This window comes from Schistocerca cancellata, chromosome 2 (assembly GCF_023864275.1).
Source record: "Schistocerca cancellata isolate TAMUIC-IGC-003103 chromosome 2, iqSchCanc2.1, whole genome shotgun sequence".
NCBI lineage: Eukaryota > Metazoa > Arthropoda > Insecta > Orthoptera > Acrididae > Schistocerca > Schistocerca cancellata.
In genome coordinates, this window is record NC_064627.1 from 49,100,439 (window position 1) to 49,117,556 (window position 17,118).

Here is a 17,118-nt window from a genome sequence, read left to right on the forward strand (position 1 = left end):
TTTGACCCTGTATTCTTGTATTTTACACTGCATACTCTGTGACAGAAAAAGGAACAGAGAAAAAAAAGCAACCTTAGAATCTTAATTGCGCTCAGGATTGGATTCGTCACTCACTTGTCGAAAAAAATTTGTAGAAAAGAAAACTTTCTCGTAATATTTACGTATGCCAGGGTGAAGTATGACCTGACAATGTGTACGAGGTGCATTCAAGTTCTAAGGCCTCCGATTTTTTTTTCTAATTAACTACTCACCCGAAATCGATGAAACTGGCGTTACTTCTCGACGTAATCGCCCTGCAGACGTACACATTTTTCACAACGCTGACGCCATGATTCCATGGCAGCGGCGAAGGCTTCTTTAGAAATCTGTTTTGACCACTGGAAAATCGCTGAGGCAATAGCAGCACGGCTGGTGAATGTGCGGCCACGGAGAGTGTCTTGCATTGTTGGAAAAAGCCAAAAGTCACTAGGAGCCAGGTCAGGTGAGTAGGGAGCATGAGAAATCACTTCAAAGTTGTTATCACGAAGAAAGTCTTGCGTAACGTTAGCTGGATGTGCGGGTGCGTTGTCTTGGTGAAACAGCACACGCTGTTCCCGGACGTTTTTGTTGCAGAGCAGGAAGGAATTTGTTCTTCAAAACATTTTCGTAGGATGCACCTGTTACCGTAGTGCTCTTTGGAACGCAATGGGTAAGGATTACGCCCTCGCTGTCCGAGAACATGGACACCATCATTTTTTCAGCACTGGTGGTTACCCGAAATTTTTTTGGTGGCGGTGAATCTGTGTGCTTCCATTGAGCTGACTGGCGCTTTGTTTCTGGATTGAAAAATGGCATCCACGTCTCATCCATTGTCACAACGGACGAAAAGAAAGTCCCATTCATGCTGTCGTTGCGCGTCAACATTGCGTGGCAACATGCCACTCGGGCAGCCGTGTGGTCGTCCGTCAGCATTCGTGGCACCCACCTGGATGACACTTTTCGCATTTTCAGGTCGTCATGCAGGATTGTGTGCACAGAACCCACAGAAATGCCAACTCTGGAGGCGATCTGTTCAACAGTCATTCGGCGATCCCCCAAAACAATTCTCCCCACTTTCTCGATCATGTCGTCAGACCGGCTTGTGCGAGCCCGAGGTTGTTTCGGTTTGTTGTCACACAATGTTCTACCTTCATTAAACTGTCGCACCCACGAACGCACTTTCGACACATCCATAACTCCATCACCACATGTCTCCTTCAACTGTCGATGAATTTCAGTTGGTTTCACACCACGCAAATTCAGAAAACGAATGATTGCACGCTGTTCAAGTAAGGAAAACGTCGCCATTTTAAGTATTTAAAACAGTTCTCATTCTCGCCACTGGCGGTAAAATTCCATCTGCCGTACGGTGCTGCCATCTCTGGGTCGTATTGACAATGAACGCGACCTTATTTTAAAACAATGTGCATGTTTCTATTTCTTTCCAGTCCGGAAAAAAAAATCGGAGGCCTTAGAACTTGAATGCACCTGGTATTAACAAACAAGCTGTGGAACGTCAAGCATAAAAGTTTTTCACAAACTCTACGTTTTGGCTAGTTATCCACACAGGTCGACGAAACAGATGGACAAAAAAAAAAAAGGAATGTTGCGCGATGAAGTAGTGCAGGAGAATGGGGAGAGGTCCCAGAGGACGGAATGAACGCCGGCAGCGGATTCAGCGGACATCGAGCAGCGCAGGTTTCGGCGGGCCACGGGCCACGCCCATCCCGGCAGAGGTAAACGCGCGGGTGGGGTCGCCGGAAGATTAAAACGCCACCAGAACCCATTCCGGGAGATCGATACCCCGTCCCCACAGCATATAAACGTCCCTCCGGAAAACCCGCTCGCGCTGAAACCCAGCCAAAGTGGCCGGCTTAGCCGTCGCCGCTGCTACCTGGCGCACTGGTGGGAGTGCCCCGCTGAGTACCAGCCAAACGTGTCTCGTTACTTCGTGCACTTACACACCACGTGGATTTTCATCAATAGGGGATATCGCATGTCACACGGGTCATCATCCAAACTCATTGTGCGTGGTGTAGCTTCAGTCAGTTTTCTTCTTACGATTTGCACGCTAAGCAAATACCGCTCCAGAAGCTAGGCCACTGCCCCATAGCGATTGCGAAGATACAGCTCTGATCCGGCAATCCCATAATCTGCTAAATTACATTCACAGAATTCTAGTTTTTTTTTTCTTTTTGCAGATACCACAGTCGAATTTCTCCTTAGCTGCATGCAGTGCGGCTAGCCTTTCGTCACTAGTAACTGTGACGTACCCGGGAACTAAATTCTACCGACCTTTCCAACCATCGAACCAAGTCGTCACCATGGAAACTACCAGTCTCAGTTTATCCTTTTCATTACTAATATATATTCTTGATTCCGTAAAGTGTTTAACACTCTCTGCGACAAACTTTGAGTAGCTGTTGACTTTACACTGGCGATCAGCTATCCACATTACCAAACGGGTAATATGCAACCCAGAAACAACAAATATTTTCAGTATTTTATGTTAGCATTGAACGAACTTAAAAATTCAAAATGGTGTCATAATCTACGCATTAAGGGGTATAATCTTAAGTTAAAGGCTTAACGCAATAAATCGAATATTAAAAGTTAGAAACTGTGTCTATGTCTTAAAGCAATATAACTCACAGCGCGAAAATTTCCTAGACTGTATTCATCCACTATTTGAGACTCCCAACAAACGTTACGCTTAGTTTTAAACCTTTTCGAAATTTTTTTCCGGCTGAGAATCCGCACAAAATAATGAAAGGAAAAACATATATGGCCTACTACGTTTTTATTGTTCACGCGGTAAAACTTCAGCACCATGCACGATATTTTAATTTATTACTGACTTACTGCTGATTTTATTCGCAACACATTTTGCAGAGAGTGTCGACATATACTGCTAAATGCCACTTGCCCTAATTATTTTAGAAATTGCGGAGGAATGTTATCTGTGCCTTCCACCTTATTTTATCTCAAGTTTTCCAAAGCTCAATTAAACTCTGACTGCAGGATTTATCCCCTACATCTACATCTACATCTACATGACTACTCTGCAATTCACATTTAAGTGCTTGGCAGAGGGTTCATCGAACCACAATCATACTATCTCTCTACCATTCCACTCCCGAACAGCGCGCGGGAAAAACGAACACCTAAACCTTTCTGTTCGAGCTCTGATTTCTCTTATTTTATTTTGATGATCATTCCTACCTATGTAGGTTGGGCTCAACAAAATATTTTCGCATTCGGAAGAGAAAGTTGGTGACTGAAATTTCGTAAATAGATCTCGCCGCGACGAAAAACGTCTTTGCTGTAATGACTTCCATCCCAACTCGCGTATCATATCTGCCACACTCTCTCCCCTATTACGTGATAATACAAAAGATCTGCCCTTTTTTGCACCCTTTCGATGTCCTCCGTCAATCCCACCTGGTAAGGATCCCACACCGCGCAGCAGTATTCTAACAGAGGACGAACGAGTGTAGTGTAAGCTGTCTCTTTAGTGGACTTGTTGCATCTTCTAAGTGTCCTGCCAATGAAACGCAACCTTTGGCTCGCCTTACCCACAATATTATCTATATGGTCTTTCCAACTGAAGTTGTTCGTAATTTTAACACCCAGGTACTTAGTTGAATTGACAGTCTTGAGAATTGTACTATTTATCGAGTAATCGAATTCTTTTGGAACTCATGTGGATCAATGTGGTGTCACCGCCAGACACCACACTTGCTAGGTGGTAGCCTTTAAATCGGCCGCGGTCCGTTAGTATACGTCGGACCCGCGTGTCGCCACTGTCAGTGATTGCAGACCGAGCGCCGCCACACGGCAGGTCTAGAGAGACTTCCTAGCACTCGCCCCAGTTGTACAGCCGACGTTGCTAGCAATGGTTCACTGACAAATTACGCTCTCATTGGCCGAGACGATAGTTAGCATAGCCTTCAGCTACGTCATTTGCTACGACCTAGCAAGGCGCCTTTATCCTTTACTATTTATCTTGTCATGCCTGTACCGTCAGACCGATGTTCTCCAATTATGGATTAAAGTTAAGTATTACATCAACTACGTACTTTATTTATTAGACTCAACTCCTTTAATTGTTCCAGACCTCACGCCAGTTTGCGTGAACTTAAACGCGTGCATTACGGCCTCCTCTAGCTACACGGTGTTGGCTCTTCTGCCAACACATCAATCACCTCATACTTTTCGTTATTTAGCGTCAACTGCCACCTGCCACGCCATACAGCAATCTTTTCTAAATCGCTTTGCAACTGATACTGGTCTTCGGATGACCTTACTAGACGGTAAATTACAGCATCATCTGCGAACAACCTGAGAGAACTGCTCAGATTGTCACCCAGGTCATTTATATAGATTAGGAACAGCAGAGGTCCCAGGACGCTTCCCTGGGGAACACCTGATATCACTTCAGTTTTACTCGATGATTTGCCGTCTATTACTACGAACTGCGACCTTCCTGACAGGAAATCACGAATCCAGTCGCACAACTGAGACGATACCCCATAGGCCCGCAGCTTGATTAGAAGTCGCTCGTGAGGAACGGTGTCAAAAGCTTTCCGGAAATCTAGAAATACGGAATCAACTTGAGATCCCATGTCGATAGCGGCCATTACTTCGTGCGAATAAAGAGCTAGCTGCGTTGCACAAGAACGATGTTTTCTGAAACCATGCTGATTACGTATCAATAGATAGTTCCCTTCGAGGTGATTCATAATGTTTGAATACGGTATATGTTCCAAAACCCTACTGCAAACCGATGTCAATGATATAGGTCTGTAGTTCAATGGATTACTCCTACTACCCTTCTTAAACACTGGTGCGACCTGCGCAATTTTCCAATCTGCAGGTACAGATTTATCGGTGAGCGAGCGGTTGTGTATGATTGCTAAGTAGGGAGCTATTGTATCGGCGTAATCTGAAAGGAACCTAATCGGTATACAATCTGGACCTGAAGACTTGCCCGTATCAAGCGATTTGAGTTGCTTCGCAACCCCTAACGTATCTACCTCTAAGAAACTCATGCTAGCAGCTGTTCGTGTTTCAAATTCTGGAATATTCCATTCGTCTTCCTTGGTGAAGGAATTTCGGAAAACTGCATTCAATAACTCCGCTTTAGCGGCACAGTCGTCGGTAACAGTACCATCGGCACTGCGCAGCGAAGGTATTGACTGCGTCTTGCCGCTTGTGTACTTTACATACGACCAGAATTTCTTCGGATTTTCTACCAAATTTCGAGACAATGTTTCGTTGTGGAACCTATTAAAGGCATCTCGCATTGAAGTCCGTGCCAGATTTCGCGCGTCTGTAAATTTTAGCCAATCTTCGGGATTTCGCGTTCTTCTGAACTTCGTATGCTTTTTTCGTTGCCTCTGCAACAGCGTTCGGACGTGTTTTGTGTACCACGGGGGATCAGTTCCATCTCTTACCAATTTATGAGGTATGAATCTTTCAATTGCTGTTGCTACTATATCTTTGAATTCGAGCCACATCTCGTCTACATTTGCATAGTCAGTTCGGAAGGAATGGAGATTGTCTCTTAGGAAGGCTTCTAGTGACACTTTATCCGCTTTTTTAAATAAAATTATTTTGCGTTTGTTTCTGGTGGATTTGGAAGAAACGGTATTGAGCCTAGCTACAACGACCCTGTGGTCACTAATCCCTGTATCAGTCATGAAGCTCTCTATCAGCTCTGGATTGTTTGTGGCTAAGAGGTCAAGAGTGTTTTCGCAACCATTTACAATTCGCGTGGGTTCGTGGACTAATTGCTCGAAATAATTTTCGGAGAAAGCATTTAGGACAATCTCGGAAGATATTTTCTGCCTACCACCGGTTTTGAACAAGTATTTTTGCCAACATATCGAGGGAAGGTTGAAGCCCCCACCAACTATAACCGTATGAGTGGGGTATTTATTTGTTACGAGACTCAAATTTTCTCTGAACTGTTCAGCAACTATATCATCGGAGTCTGGGGGTCGGTAGAAGGAGCCAATTATTAACTTAGTTCGGCTGTTAAGTATAACCTCCACCCATACCAATTCGCACGGAGTATCTACTTCGACTTCACTACAAGATAAACCACTACTGACAGACACAACACTCCACCACCAATTCTGCCTAATCTATCTTTCCTGAACACCGTCTGAGACTTCGTAAAAATTTCTGCAGAAATTATTTCAGGCTTTAGCCAGCTTTCTGTACCTATAACGATTTCAGCTTCTGTGCTTTCTATTAGCGCTTGAAGCTCAGGGACTTTCCCAGCACAGCTACAACAATTTACAACGACAATTCCGACTGTTCCTTGATCCAAGCACGTCCTGTATTTGCCATGCACCCTTTGAGATTGCAGCCCACTCCGTACTTTCCCGAAGCCTTCTAACCTAAAAAACCGCCCAGTCCACGCCACACAGAATCCGCTACGCGTGTAGCCGCCAGCTGAGTGTAGTGAACTCCTGACCTATTCAAGGGAACCCGAAACCCCACCACCCTATGGCGCAAGTCAAGGAATCTGCAGCCAACACGGTCGCAAAACCGTCTGAGCCTCTGATTCAGACCCTCCACCCGGCTCTGCACCAAAGGTCCGCAGTCGGTTCTGTCAACGATGCTGCAGATGGTGATCTCTGCCTTGATCTCGTAAGCAATACCGGCAGCCTTCACCAAATCAGATAGCCGCTGGAATCCAGAGAGAATTTCCTCAGATCCAAAGCGACACACGTCATTAGTGCCGACATGTGCCACCACCTGCAGCTGTCTGCACCCTGTGCTCTTCATGGCATCCGGAAGGACCCTTTCCACATCAGGAATGACTCCACCCGGAATGCACACGGAGTGCACACTGGATTTCTTCCCCTCCTTAGCCGCCATATCCCTAAGGGGCCCCATTACGCGCCTAACATTGGACCTCCCAACTACCAATAAGCCCACCCTCTATGATTGCCCGGACCTTGAAGGCTGAGAATCATCCTCTGAAACAGGGCGGGCAGCTGCATCTGGCTCAGCCAGAGACAGTGCCCGAAACCTGTTTGTCAGACGCACAGGGGAGGCTTTCTGATCAGCCTCCGCGGACGTCTTTCGCTGCCTGCCACGCCTTGGAACGACCTCCCAATCAACCATAGGCGAGGGCTCAGCCCCACTGCGGGCAGCAACCGGGGCAACCACAGCGGCAGACCGATCTGGGGACAGACGGGACGAGGTTGACATCCCCGTGATACCCAAGTCCGGCTCCCCACAGTGGTGCCCATTGGCAACAGCCTCAACCTGCGCGACCGAAGTCAGCGCCGCTTGCAGCTGTGAGCGAAGGGATGCCAACTCAGCCCTCATCCGATAACAGCAATCACAGTCCCTGTCCATTCTAATCGATGTTGAACAACAGTAACACGAGTCCGTGCCTAGATAACGCAAGGGAAACACGCAAAGAATGTATTAACTAATCTGTACAAATGTCTAACGACTGCGCTACAATCTGCCTGAATTTACGATTACAGTAACTAAAACTCGAAATTACACCTCCTATACGAAACTCACACGCAATTTAAGTAAGAATCTACGAAGTGAACACTAAAGCGCGATGCTTCAACTCTCAAATACTATAATACGCCCGAAATTTATGAGTTAAACAATGCAAGTACCCAAAAACACGCAAAGAAATTAAGAATTAAACTATGTAACAAATAAGTAAGCTAGGGGTATACGACCTGCTGCTGCAGCTGCTTATCCAACGGCGGCAGGGAGCACACTCTTCCATGTCGACTCGCATTGCGATTACATCAGACAGTTCGTCGCCCTCGTAGTGGCCTTGAATTTAGTCTTTCCTTTAAATGCGAATATTTTTAGCTAGGCGTTGCCGTAACTGTTATTGATGTTGAATGGAACAACAAAGAAACTGTTACCGGTCACTATTTACATCCACAACCCGTTTCGAAGGTTAAACCTCTGTCATGCGTATTTACATGTGTTAGTATGACGTGTGTATGTGCTGTGTTACGATTTTGCGGTAGCTTGTGACACTCTCCAGTGGTCACAGGCTCGTTTCTTTGTCGTAGCACATCACATGTAAACTGTCATATTTTTGGTAGTGACTACTAACAATATACATTTTGTACTCTTTCCACCTACCCGCTCTTTCCTCTGCGTTTAACTGAGGAATTCCTCTCGCACTTTTAATGTTGACGCCTTTACCTTCAGCTTCAGTCTTTGCGTCGATTATCTCTTTTTTTGATACCTTCGCATATTTTGTGCAACTATTTCATTTTAGTTCGCCTGTAGTTCCTAGTTATTCCATTCCTAACCCATATGGAAAATGTATAAGCTGCTGAGTAATACGAAAGCTTTTGCAGTCGCTGGAATAGGATGTTTGTTTAGCGCGAGAGTAAGATGATGTAAAGCGGCAAAAAGGGAAACTAATTATATTTTTTATGTTTGTCCTGCTCGTATAGAGTAACGCGCAGCGCGATAGCTTGCGAGATAGGTTGAGCCAGACATGGATGAAGGATGAAATCCGCACGGCTGATTAACGGCCGTTGCTGTGCTTTCTAGGCACTTTCCACGCCCGCTTAGGCAAATGCTGGGCCTGTCCCTGATGGCCGCCTCAGAAAATGCGATACATAAACACTTACAGTACGTCACACACAGAACAAAGTTTGCACAAAGATGGGGTAGACGAGTTCTCTCATGACTGCGGCTACAGGAAGTTAAATAAAATGAATTTGCCAAATCTTGAGTGTCGCGGACCTCCGTACTAGATGGGATTAACGGTAAACGAGGAGAACACGGCAAGTACCATAACCCGACTTCTCGTAAACAATAGAAGAGGGCCCGAAATAAGCGAACACGTGTCTCGGCAGATCTGTAGATTCTCGACCGTTCTGAGAATACGACCGCCAAAGTTTTTGGCGTAATTTGGATGCCATTTCGGGCCCGACGAGCTTAGCTCAACTGGTGGCAAAGTGACTAACATCGCGGCCTTTCGCTTTTGCGTCCCGTGTTCGAAACCCGATTAGTGTTTTTATTTACCTGTTCATGTCCGTCCGTAGGAGGTTACTACGCGAATGTTACTTATTAAGTTAGGGGAAACAAGGGTGTTACATTAATTGTAAAATTACAACTGTGTTTCACAATACGTATCATACAAGGTGTTTCTATAAGAGTGTGGGAAAATGTAATAGGACATAAAAAAAAATATTCCACTGAACAAATCGAGGTAGGGAACTGGAGTCGGAGAAGCCAGCTTAAGAAGATATGGAAATAAACTTGTCTACCGCTTTATCTAGCATTACTGTTTTCCAGCTTATTTACATCTAACATGCGTATGAGTTTACATGTACTGTGCTGTTTATTTACAGATACATTCTTTATTTCCTGCAAGGAAACGAGGAGGACAAGACTGATTACTGGGGGGTCATGACGCAGGCTTTGTTTACTTTACTTGTCCACAAGGCAGCCCTGTTTTATCGCTTTTACATTGTCCTATGAGGACAACACAAACACCCAGTCCCAAGGCAGAGAAAATCCCCAACCTGGCCGGGAATCGAACCCTGGACCCCGTGATCCAGAGACAGTGACGCTAGACACTGGACTACGAGCTGCGGTCAACAGTACACAGAGGATGCTCCACTGAAATATTCGACATAGGGAACCTGTGGTCGAGAAGTCAGTTGAAGGAGATAATAGGAATAAAATCACATTATTGTGTACTTTTATATTTACATTAGTTACAGTTAACTGCAAATACCACGACAGACGCAATGAACGCACCATTAGTACTGTATCTTACAAAATATGCTGAAACTGACGGCCATCAAACCTCAATGCAAGCATGAGATCGGTAAGCGAGATTCTGACGGATCCGGACATAATATCCCTGGTGTGTTTCGAATCACATCACAGACAGCTACAGTTCTGCTATGACTCAACAACATGACGGCGCACCGCCTCTCTTCACTGCGGATGTTCGAAACCATCTCAGTGCTATATTTCCTGGTCGCTGGACTGGGAGGTCCTAGGTCCAATTCCATGGGCTGCGAGCACACCTGATCTGAATCCCCTTGGCTATTTCCTGTGGGGATATGTAACATCACTTGTTATGAGACCCCAGTGGGCACAGAGTTGGGATTAGTTGTTAGAATTGTAGTTGCCTTTGTTGTGATTCGAAACACACCATGGATATTATGTCAGGATCCGTCAGAATCTTGTTTACCGATGTATTACATTGAGGTTTGATGGCCGTCAGTTTCAGCATCTCTTGTAAGATACAGTAGTAACGGTATGTTCATTGCGTCAGTCGTGGTATTTGCAGTTAACTGTAACAACTGTATATAAAGAAGTACACAGTAATGTGATTTTATTCCTATTGTCTCCTTCAACTGGCTTCTCCGTCCCCAGGTTCCGTATGTCGAATATTTCAGTGGAGCATCCTCTGCGTCCTGTTGTCAGCAGCTTGTGGTCCAGTGTCTGGCGTCGTTGCCTCTGGATCACGGGGTCCGGGGTTCGATTCCCGGCCAGGTTGGGGATTTTCTCTGCCTTGGGACTGGGTGTTTGTGTTGTCCTCATCATTTCATCATCATTATGAAAGTAGCGAGACTGGACTGAGTAAAAGATTGGGAATTTGTACGGGCGCTGATAACCGCGCAGTTGAGCGCCCCACAAACCAATCATCATCATCATCTATATCCTGTTAAATTTTTGCGCGCTTTTACGGAAACACTCCGTATGTGTACGTTATATTTCATTCTCATATGAATTCTTAATTCTTATATTTTATTCTTATGTTTATCCTTCAGGAAAATTTGGAACATTCTCTATGATGGTACCGACCGTAGAAACATTCGAAACATAAATATTACGAACACCACGAGCATCGAGCGAATGAAAGTTTGCAAGAGCGACATTTATTCGTATGAATCTCCTTGAGAAAGAAACGCCATTAACAGTGCTGAAGATTTCACCCGTTGGCAATAGTTTCGTGGCAAACCACGTATAACGGATCATTTCTCCGAGAACTGGAGCTAGCAGTTGATTATGAATCGAGATACACTACAAGAATTTCACTGAAAACAATTTCAAATAATTCTTCCATTCATTTATTGCTTCTTTTCTGTTTTTCTTTTTTTTAAATTCATGTACCAGACATATAATTTGTAGACGAACAAGGACAATGTTATTTCAGTATACAGTGGAAAATATTCTTATAGTAGTACGGACATGGGTAGATAAACGAAAAACAAAAATAAAAGTCGACTTTCTAACAGGGAGGCGCAAAAGTGTAAAGTCGTGACGCTAGCCACTGTGCGACTGCTTCGGTTGGACTGTTTACTCGATAAGAGGCGCATAAAGTACCTCGAAAACTTTTACCGTCGTTTTCTGAGAAACAGTCGAATATCTACGAATAAGCTGAGACACGAGTTAGATTATTTTGACTCTTTTTCCACTGAGCGAAGTTTCTGGGAAATGAGGTTAAGGGGCTTACCGTGTTATCCTCGTAAGAATAAGGTTTATCCTTGTGGATTTAACAATACTTGCGCGTGGTTTACGTTTCAGGTTTTCTTTTTTTCTTCATCAGTTTTCTGAGTGGTAAGATGCAGCCCGCCACGAATTCCTCTCCAGTACGAAGCTCCTCATCTCAGAGTAGCACTTGCAACCTACGTCCTCAATTATTTGCTGGTTATATTCCAATCTCTGTCTTCCTCTACAGTTTTTGCCCTCTACAGCTCCCTCTAGTACCATGGAAGCCATTCCCTGATGTTGTAACACATGTCGTACTATCCTGCCACTTCGTCTTGTCACTGTTTTCCATATATTCCTTTCCTTCGCGATTCTGAGAAGAACCTCCTCATTCCTTACCATATCAGATCACCTAATTTTCAACATTAATCTGTAGCACATCATCTGAAATTCTTGGATTCTCTTCAGTTTTGGTTTCCCCACTGTCCATGTTTCACTACCATACATTGCTGTATTCCAAATGTACGTTCTCAGATATTTCTTCCTCAAATCAAGGACTGTTTTTGACATCGGTAGATTTCTCCTGGCCAGGAATGCCTTTGTCGCCAGAGCTAGTCTGCTTTTTATGCCCTCCTTGCTTCGCCCGTCTTGGGTTATTTTGCTGCCTAGGTAGCAGAATTCCTTAAATTCATCTGCTTCATGATCACCAGTCCTGATGTCGAGTTTCTTATTCTCCTCGTTTCTGCTACTTATCGTCACTTTTATCTTTCTTCGGCTTACACTCAGTCCATATTGTATTCTCATAATGTTGGTCATTCCATTCAGCATATCCTTTACTCCTTCTTCACTTACACTGAGGATGGCAATATGAGTGAATCTTATGATTGATATCCTTTCACCTTGGATTTTTAATTCCGCTCTTGGATCTTTCTTTTACTTCCATCATTGCTTTTTCGATCGTAGATTGAACAGTAGGGGCGAAAGACCACGTGCCTGTCTTACTCCGTTTTTAAAAATTCAAATGGCTCCAAGCACTATGGGACTTAAACACTTGAGGTCATCAGTCCCCTCGACTTAGAACTACTTAACCTAACGAGCCTAGGGACATCTTACACATCCATGCCCGAGGCAGGATTCGAACCTGCGACCGAAGCAGCTACTTGGTTCCGGACTGAAGCGCCTAGAACTGCTCGGACACAGCGGCCGGCCTGCGTTTCTAATCCGAGCTCTTCATTCTTGGTCTTCCACTTTAATTGTCCGCCGGCCGGGATGGCCGAGCGGTTCTGGGCGCTATAGTCCGGAACCGCACGACCACTACGGTCGCAGGTTCGAATCCTGCCTCGGGCATGGATGTGTGTGATGTCCTTAGGTTACTTAGGTTTAAGTAGTTCTAAGTTCTAGGGGACTGATGACCATAGATGTTAAGTCCGATAGTGCTCAGAGCCATTCGAACCAATCTTCAGTCTTGTTTACATTATCTAGCGCGTCGTCAGAACTGCCAGCTTTCCGAAAGCCAAACTAATCGTCATCTCAGCAGTTCATAAAGTATCAGACGTTTTCGGTTGCCTTTTCATAAGCTCGAATCCGTGAGACCTCCACAGTAAAGGAGAACAGTGTCGGAAATACATCAGTTTTATTGGGCCAACGAGAACAAACCGATAGGAGTGTACTCGTATATCTCTCAACAGTTGAAGGAGAAAAAAGGTGGTAACTAACTCAAAAAGAGCATCGGAGGCCATCAATCGCGGAGCAGCGGTGTGGTAACAGACTGCAGGCGCGCGCAGCAAAAACTGCGAACGGGCGAGCGGGAGGGAAATATTTACAGGCGTGCCGACGGCGCCGGGCGGTGCAAATCAAAGAGGGTGGGTGGCGCGCCGCACGGGGGCTCCGAGGCATCGATCAGCGCACGGACAGCCGGCGCGGGCAGGAATGCGAGTTGCGAGGAAATGGCGCATTAGCGGGGGCGGCGCGCGGGAAATGGCGAAGGCGCCAATTACCTGAGGGCGGCGGGCGGCGCAGGTGCCGGAGCAGCTCCACTCCTGCACTAGCTGCCATTCACATTCACTCGCTCACTATGTCTGGCACCGTACGTTATTTTCAAATATAAACAATTAAGATAACAGTAAATGGATTCTCTGCATCTACACTGATGAGCCAAAACATTATGACCACCTACTTAGAAGCATTGGGAACGAAGTTTTTCGCGACGGCACTCATATGTAAAACATTCTCGGTATTCTTGCCGCGTCAGTTCTGGATAAAATCTCGAGCTTACGACGATTACCTCCATCGTCATCGTCAGCACCTGACTGTCTTCACTGCTGGTTTTTTAATTTTTTTTTAATTGTGATTTCATTCCCCTGCCCCATATGGGCAGGGGAGGGCTGTCAGCGGCACAATCCGCCGCTCTTCAGCCGAGTGACATAACAACTTAAAATAAGAATAAAGTGTTACATACATAAGGCGAGAAAGGGGAACTTAAAACAGAATGATGGGAGAAAATGGAGGTAAAAAAATAGACTAACATGGAGACGGTCATGGAGGACAGTTAAAAGCCACCAGAAAGTTAAAAAAACACAGTTGGCGTGTCTTCAAAACTCAGAGAAGACACTGAATGGACATGCACACGTTAAAAGTCGGCCACAGTAGTAAAAACACTCCGGAACAACACACTTAAAACCCGCTTGGAGCACACACGACGAAGAATAAAACTGCCAGGCGGGACCTGCCGAGGGAAAGGGCAGAGAGGATGGAAAAGGAGGGGAGAGCAAGGGGCAGCAGCGGAAGCGGCGGGATGAAGAGAGGAGGGGCAGCAGTGGGTTCACGAAGAGGCAGGAGACACGTGGGGCGGGAGACGAAGAGGGAAGACAGGGCAGGAGGGAGTGCAGACACACTGAAAGGAGGCACAAGAGATGGAGGGGGAGTAGGAGGGGGAAGCCGCTCAGGAGGAGGGAGGGGGAGGAGAGGGAACCCTGAGGAGGGGGCAGGAAGATGGGGTTAGAGTTGGTAGGAAGGGTAGATGTCTGGGCCAATCTCATCATCCGGGAGGGGTAGGTGGTGGAAGCTGTGTTGGGAAAGGAGATGAAGGGTGTGGAGATGGAGAGAGGGTGGGACACAACGGTAAAGGCGAAGCTGGGGGTGGAGAGGAAGGGAGATTCACTGCTGCTGTGGTAGCCTTATTTATAGCCCGTGGACGGCTTCTGATTGATCGGCTTATGATTGGTCGGCGATTACATACTGCTGTCGCAGACGATGTCACTCCGCCGTGGCGCCACCGCTCCCATTGGGACGTAAACCAGAAACGTACCGCGCCACGGCTATTGCCCCGTGCTAATCCATATATCAAATGGGCATCTGCAAAACCACCTTCGTGATGAACACTAACCTGTTGATGCTACGTACTGATGTGCTTGATGCTAGTACTGTAGAGCAATGAGTCGCATGTCAACACAAGCACCGAAGTCAACATTACCTTCCTTCAATTGGGCCAACTGGCGGTGAATCGAGGAATTACAGTACATACTGACGAAACTAAAATGAGCTCTAACATGGAAATTAAGCGTTTCCGGACACATGTCCACATAACATATTTTATTTATTTGTGTATGAGGAATGTTTCCTGAAAGTTTGGCCGTACCTTTTTGTAACACCCTGTGTACCAACGTGTTCAAAATGGCTCTCTTCTGAGCAGGATGATGGAAACTCTGTGCATTCAGGTATAAATCGGTATGCGTCGGCTTACGGTATACAGTCAGCTCCTGACGATGACGATGGAGGTAATCGTGGAAAGCTCGAGATTTTATCCAGAACTGACGCGGCAAGAATACCGAGAATGTTTTACATACTTAAAAGCGTGTTGGTCCGCCCCTGAAACGCAATTCAGCAGTGGTTCTGCGCGCCGTAGATTCGACAAGTACTTAACAGGTGTCCAGAGGTTTTCGGCAGCAAATGCCTACGCACAGGTCAAACAGTTACGGGCGGTTGGTTTGTGAGCGCGGAGCTGGCGCCCGAAAAGCCTGCCAGCTGGGTTTCATCGGATTCAGATCAGCCGAATCTGATGACCAAGAGGTCAGCGTAAGTTGACCATCGTGCTCCTCAGACCATTGCAGTACGATTCTGGCGTTGTGACACGGACTGTTATCCTGCTGGGAGATGCCATCGCTGCTGAGGAAGACATCAAGCAGAAGGGGTCACAGGTGTACCCTAGTAACGTTGACGCATTCCACTGCTGTTGTGGTGCCTTCGATTGCTACGGCAGGTCCCATAGAAGCCCAGGTGAATGTCTCCCCCACAGCACAGTACTGGTCCCACCAGCGTGCGTCAGTGGCGCACTGCGTTTCTCGAGCGGCCGCTCGCCTGGATGACGGCGTTTCTGGACACGACCATAGACCTGGTAGAACAGCGAACAGGACTCATCCGACCGGGTGACACGAATGCATTGATCCGCAGTCCAGTCTCTCTGATCCCGTGCGCCTACAGTCGTAGTTGCTGATGCTGGGGCAGCATGGGAACACGTATGGATCCTCCACTGCGGAACACGGTGCTCAACACTTTGCGACGAACGGCGGGCTCCGAAACACTTGTGCCTGCGCCGGCACCGTGCTTTGTCGTCAGATCTGCCACAGATGGCTGCCTACCCTGCTTTACAGAACGGACAAGCCTCCCTTCCCTGTGTTCTGTTATGAGGTTCGGTCGTCCAACTTCCTGTCGCCTACTCGTGGTTTCATTGTCCTTCAGCCATTATCCACAGACGCTCACGACAGTAGCACGCGAACAGTCGACCATCTTCACCGTTTTTAAAACTATGGGACTTAACATCTCAGGTCATCAGTCCCCTAGAACTTACAAGGGAACCTCCCCATCGCACCCCCCTCAGATTTAGTTATAAGTTGGCACAGTGGATAGGCCTTGAAAAACTGAACACAGATCAATCGAGAAAACAGGAAGAAGTTGTTTGGAACTATGAAAAAATAAGCAAAATATACAAACTAAGTAGTCCATGCGTAGGATAGGTAACATCAAGGATAATCTAAGGACAGGAGCGCCGTGGTCATGTGGTTAGCGTGCGCAGCTGCGAAACGAGAGGTCCTTGATTCAAGTCTTCCCTCAAGTGAAAAATTTATTTTCTTTATTTTCGCAAAGTTATGATCTGTCCGTTCGTTCATTGACGTCTCTGTTCACTGTAATAAGTTCAGTGTCTGTGTTTTGCGACCGCACCACAAAACCGTGCGATTAGTAGACGGAAGGACGTGCCTCTCCAATGGGAACCGAAAACATTTGATCGCAAGGTCATAGGTCAACCGATTCCTCCACAGGAAAACACGTCTGATATATTCTATACGACACTGGTGACGGCATGTGCGTCACATGACAGTAATATGTTGTCGACCCACCTAACTTGTACATTTGGCGAATGGGTAAAAATATTCTTCTACCTTGCCCGATTTAGGTTTTCTTGTGGATGTGATAATCACTCCCAAAAAAGTGATGAAAACATAAGAGTTTGTGCGCTGTAGTCGACTGACGTCGTGTGTTTCGATGTTTGTTTAGGTGTAGCGTCCCCATACTACGGCGCAATTACCTCGCATCGGGCGGACGGACGGACAGATAACAATTGTCTGAAAATAAAAAAAT

At 46.2% G+C, this 17,118-nt stretch overlaps 1 protein-coding gene across 1 annotated transcript in view; it reads left to right on the forward strand.

Moving 5' to 3' along the window:
- Positions 1–1,674: 1,674 nt before the first annotated feature.
- LOC126150704 (kinesin-like protein KIF13B) overlaps positions 1,675–17,118 on the forward strand; it is a 135,153-nt gene continuing 119,709 nt past the window's right edge. Inside the window, exon 1 of the mRNA XM_049915893.1 lies at positions 1,675–1,754. Within this exon, the coding sequence (XP_049771850.1) occupies positions 1,675–1,754 (80 nt within the window). The remainder of the gene's footprint in view (positions 1,755–17,118) is intronic.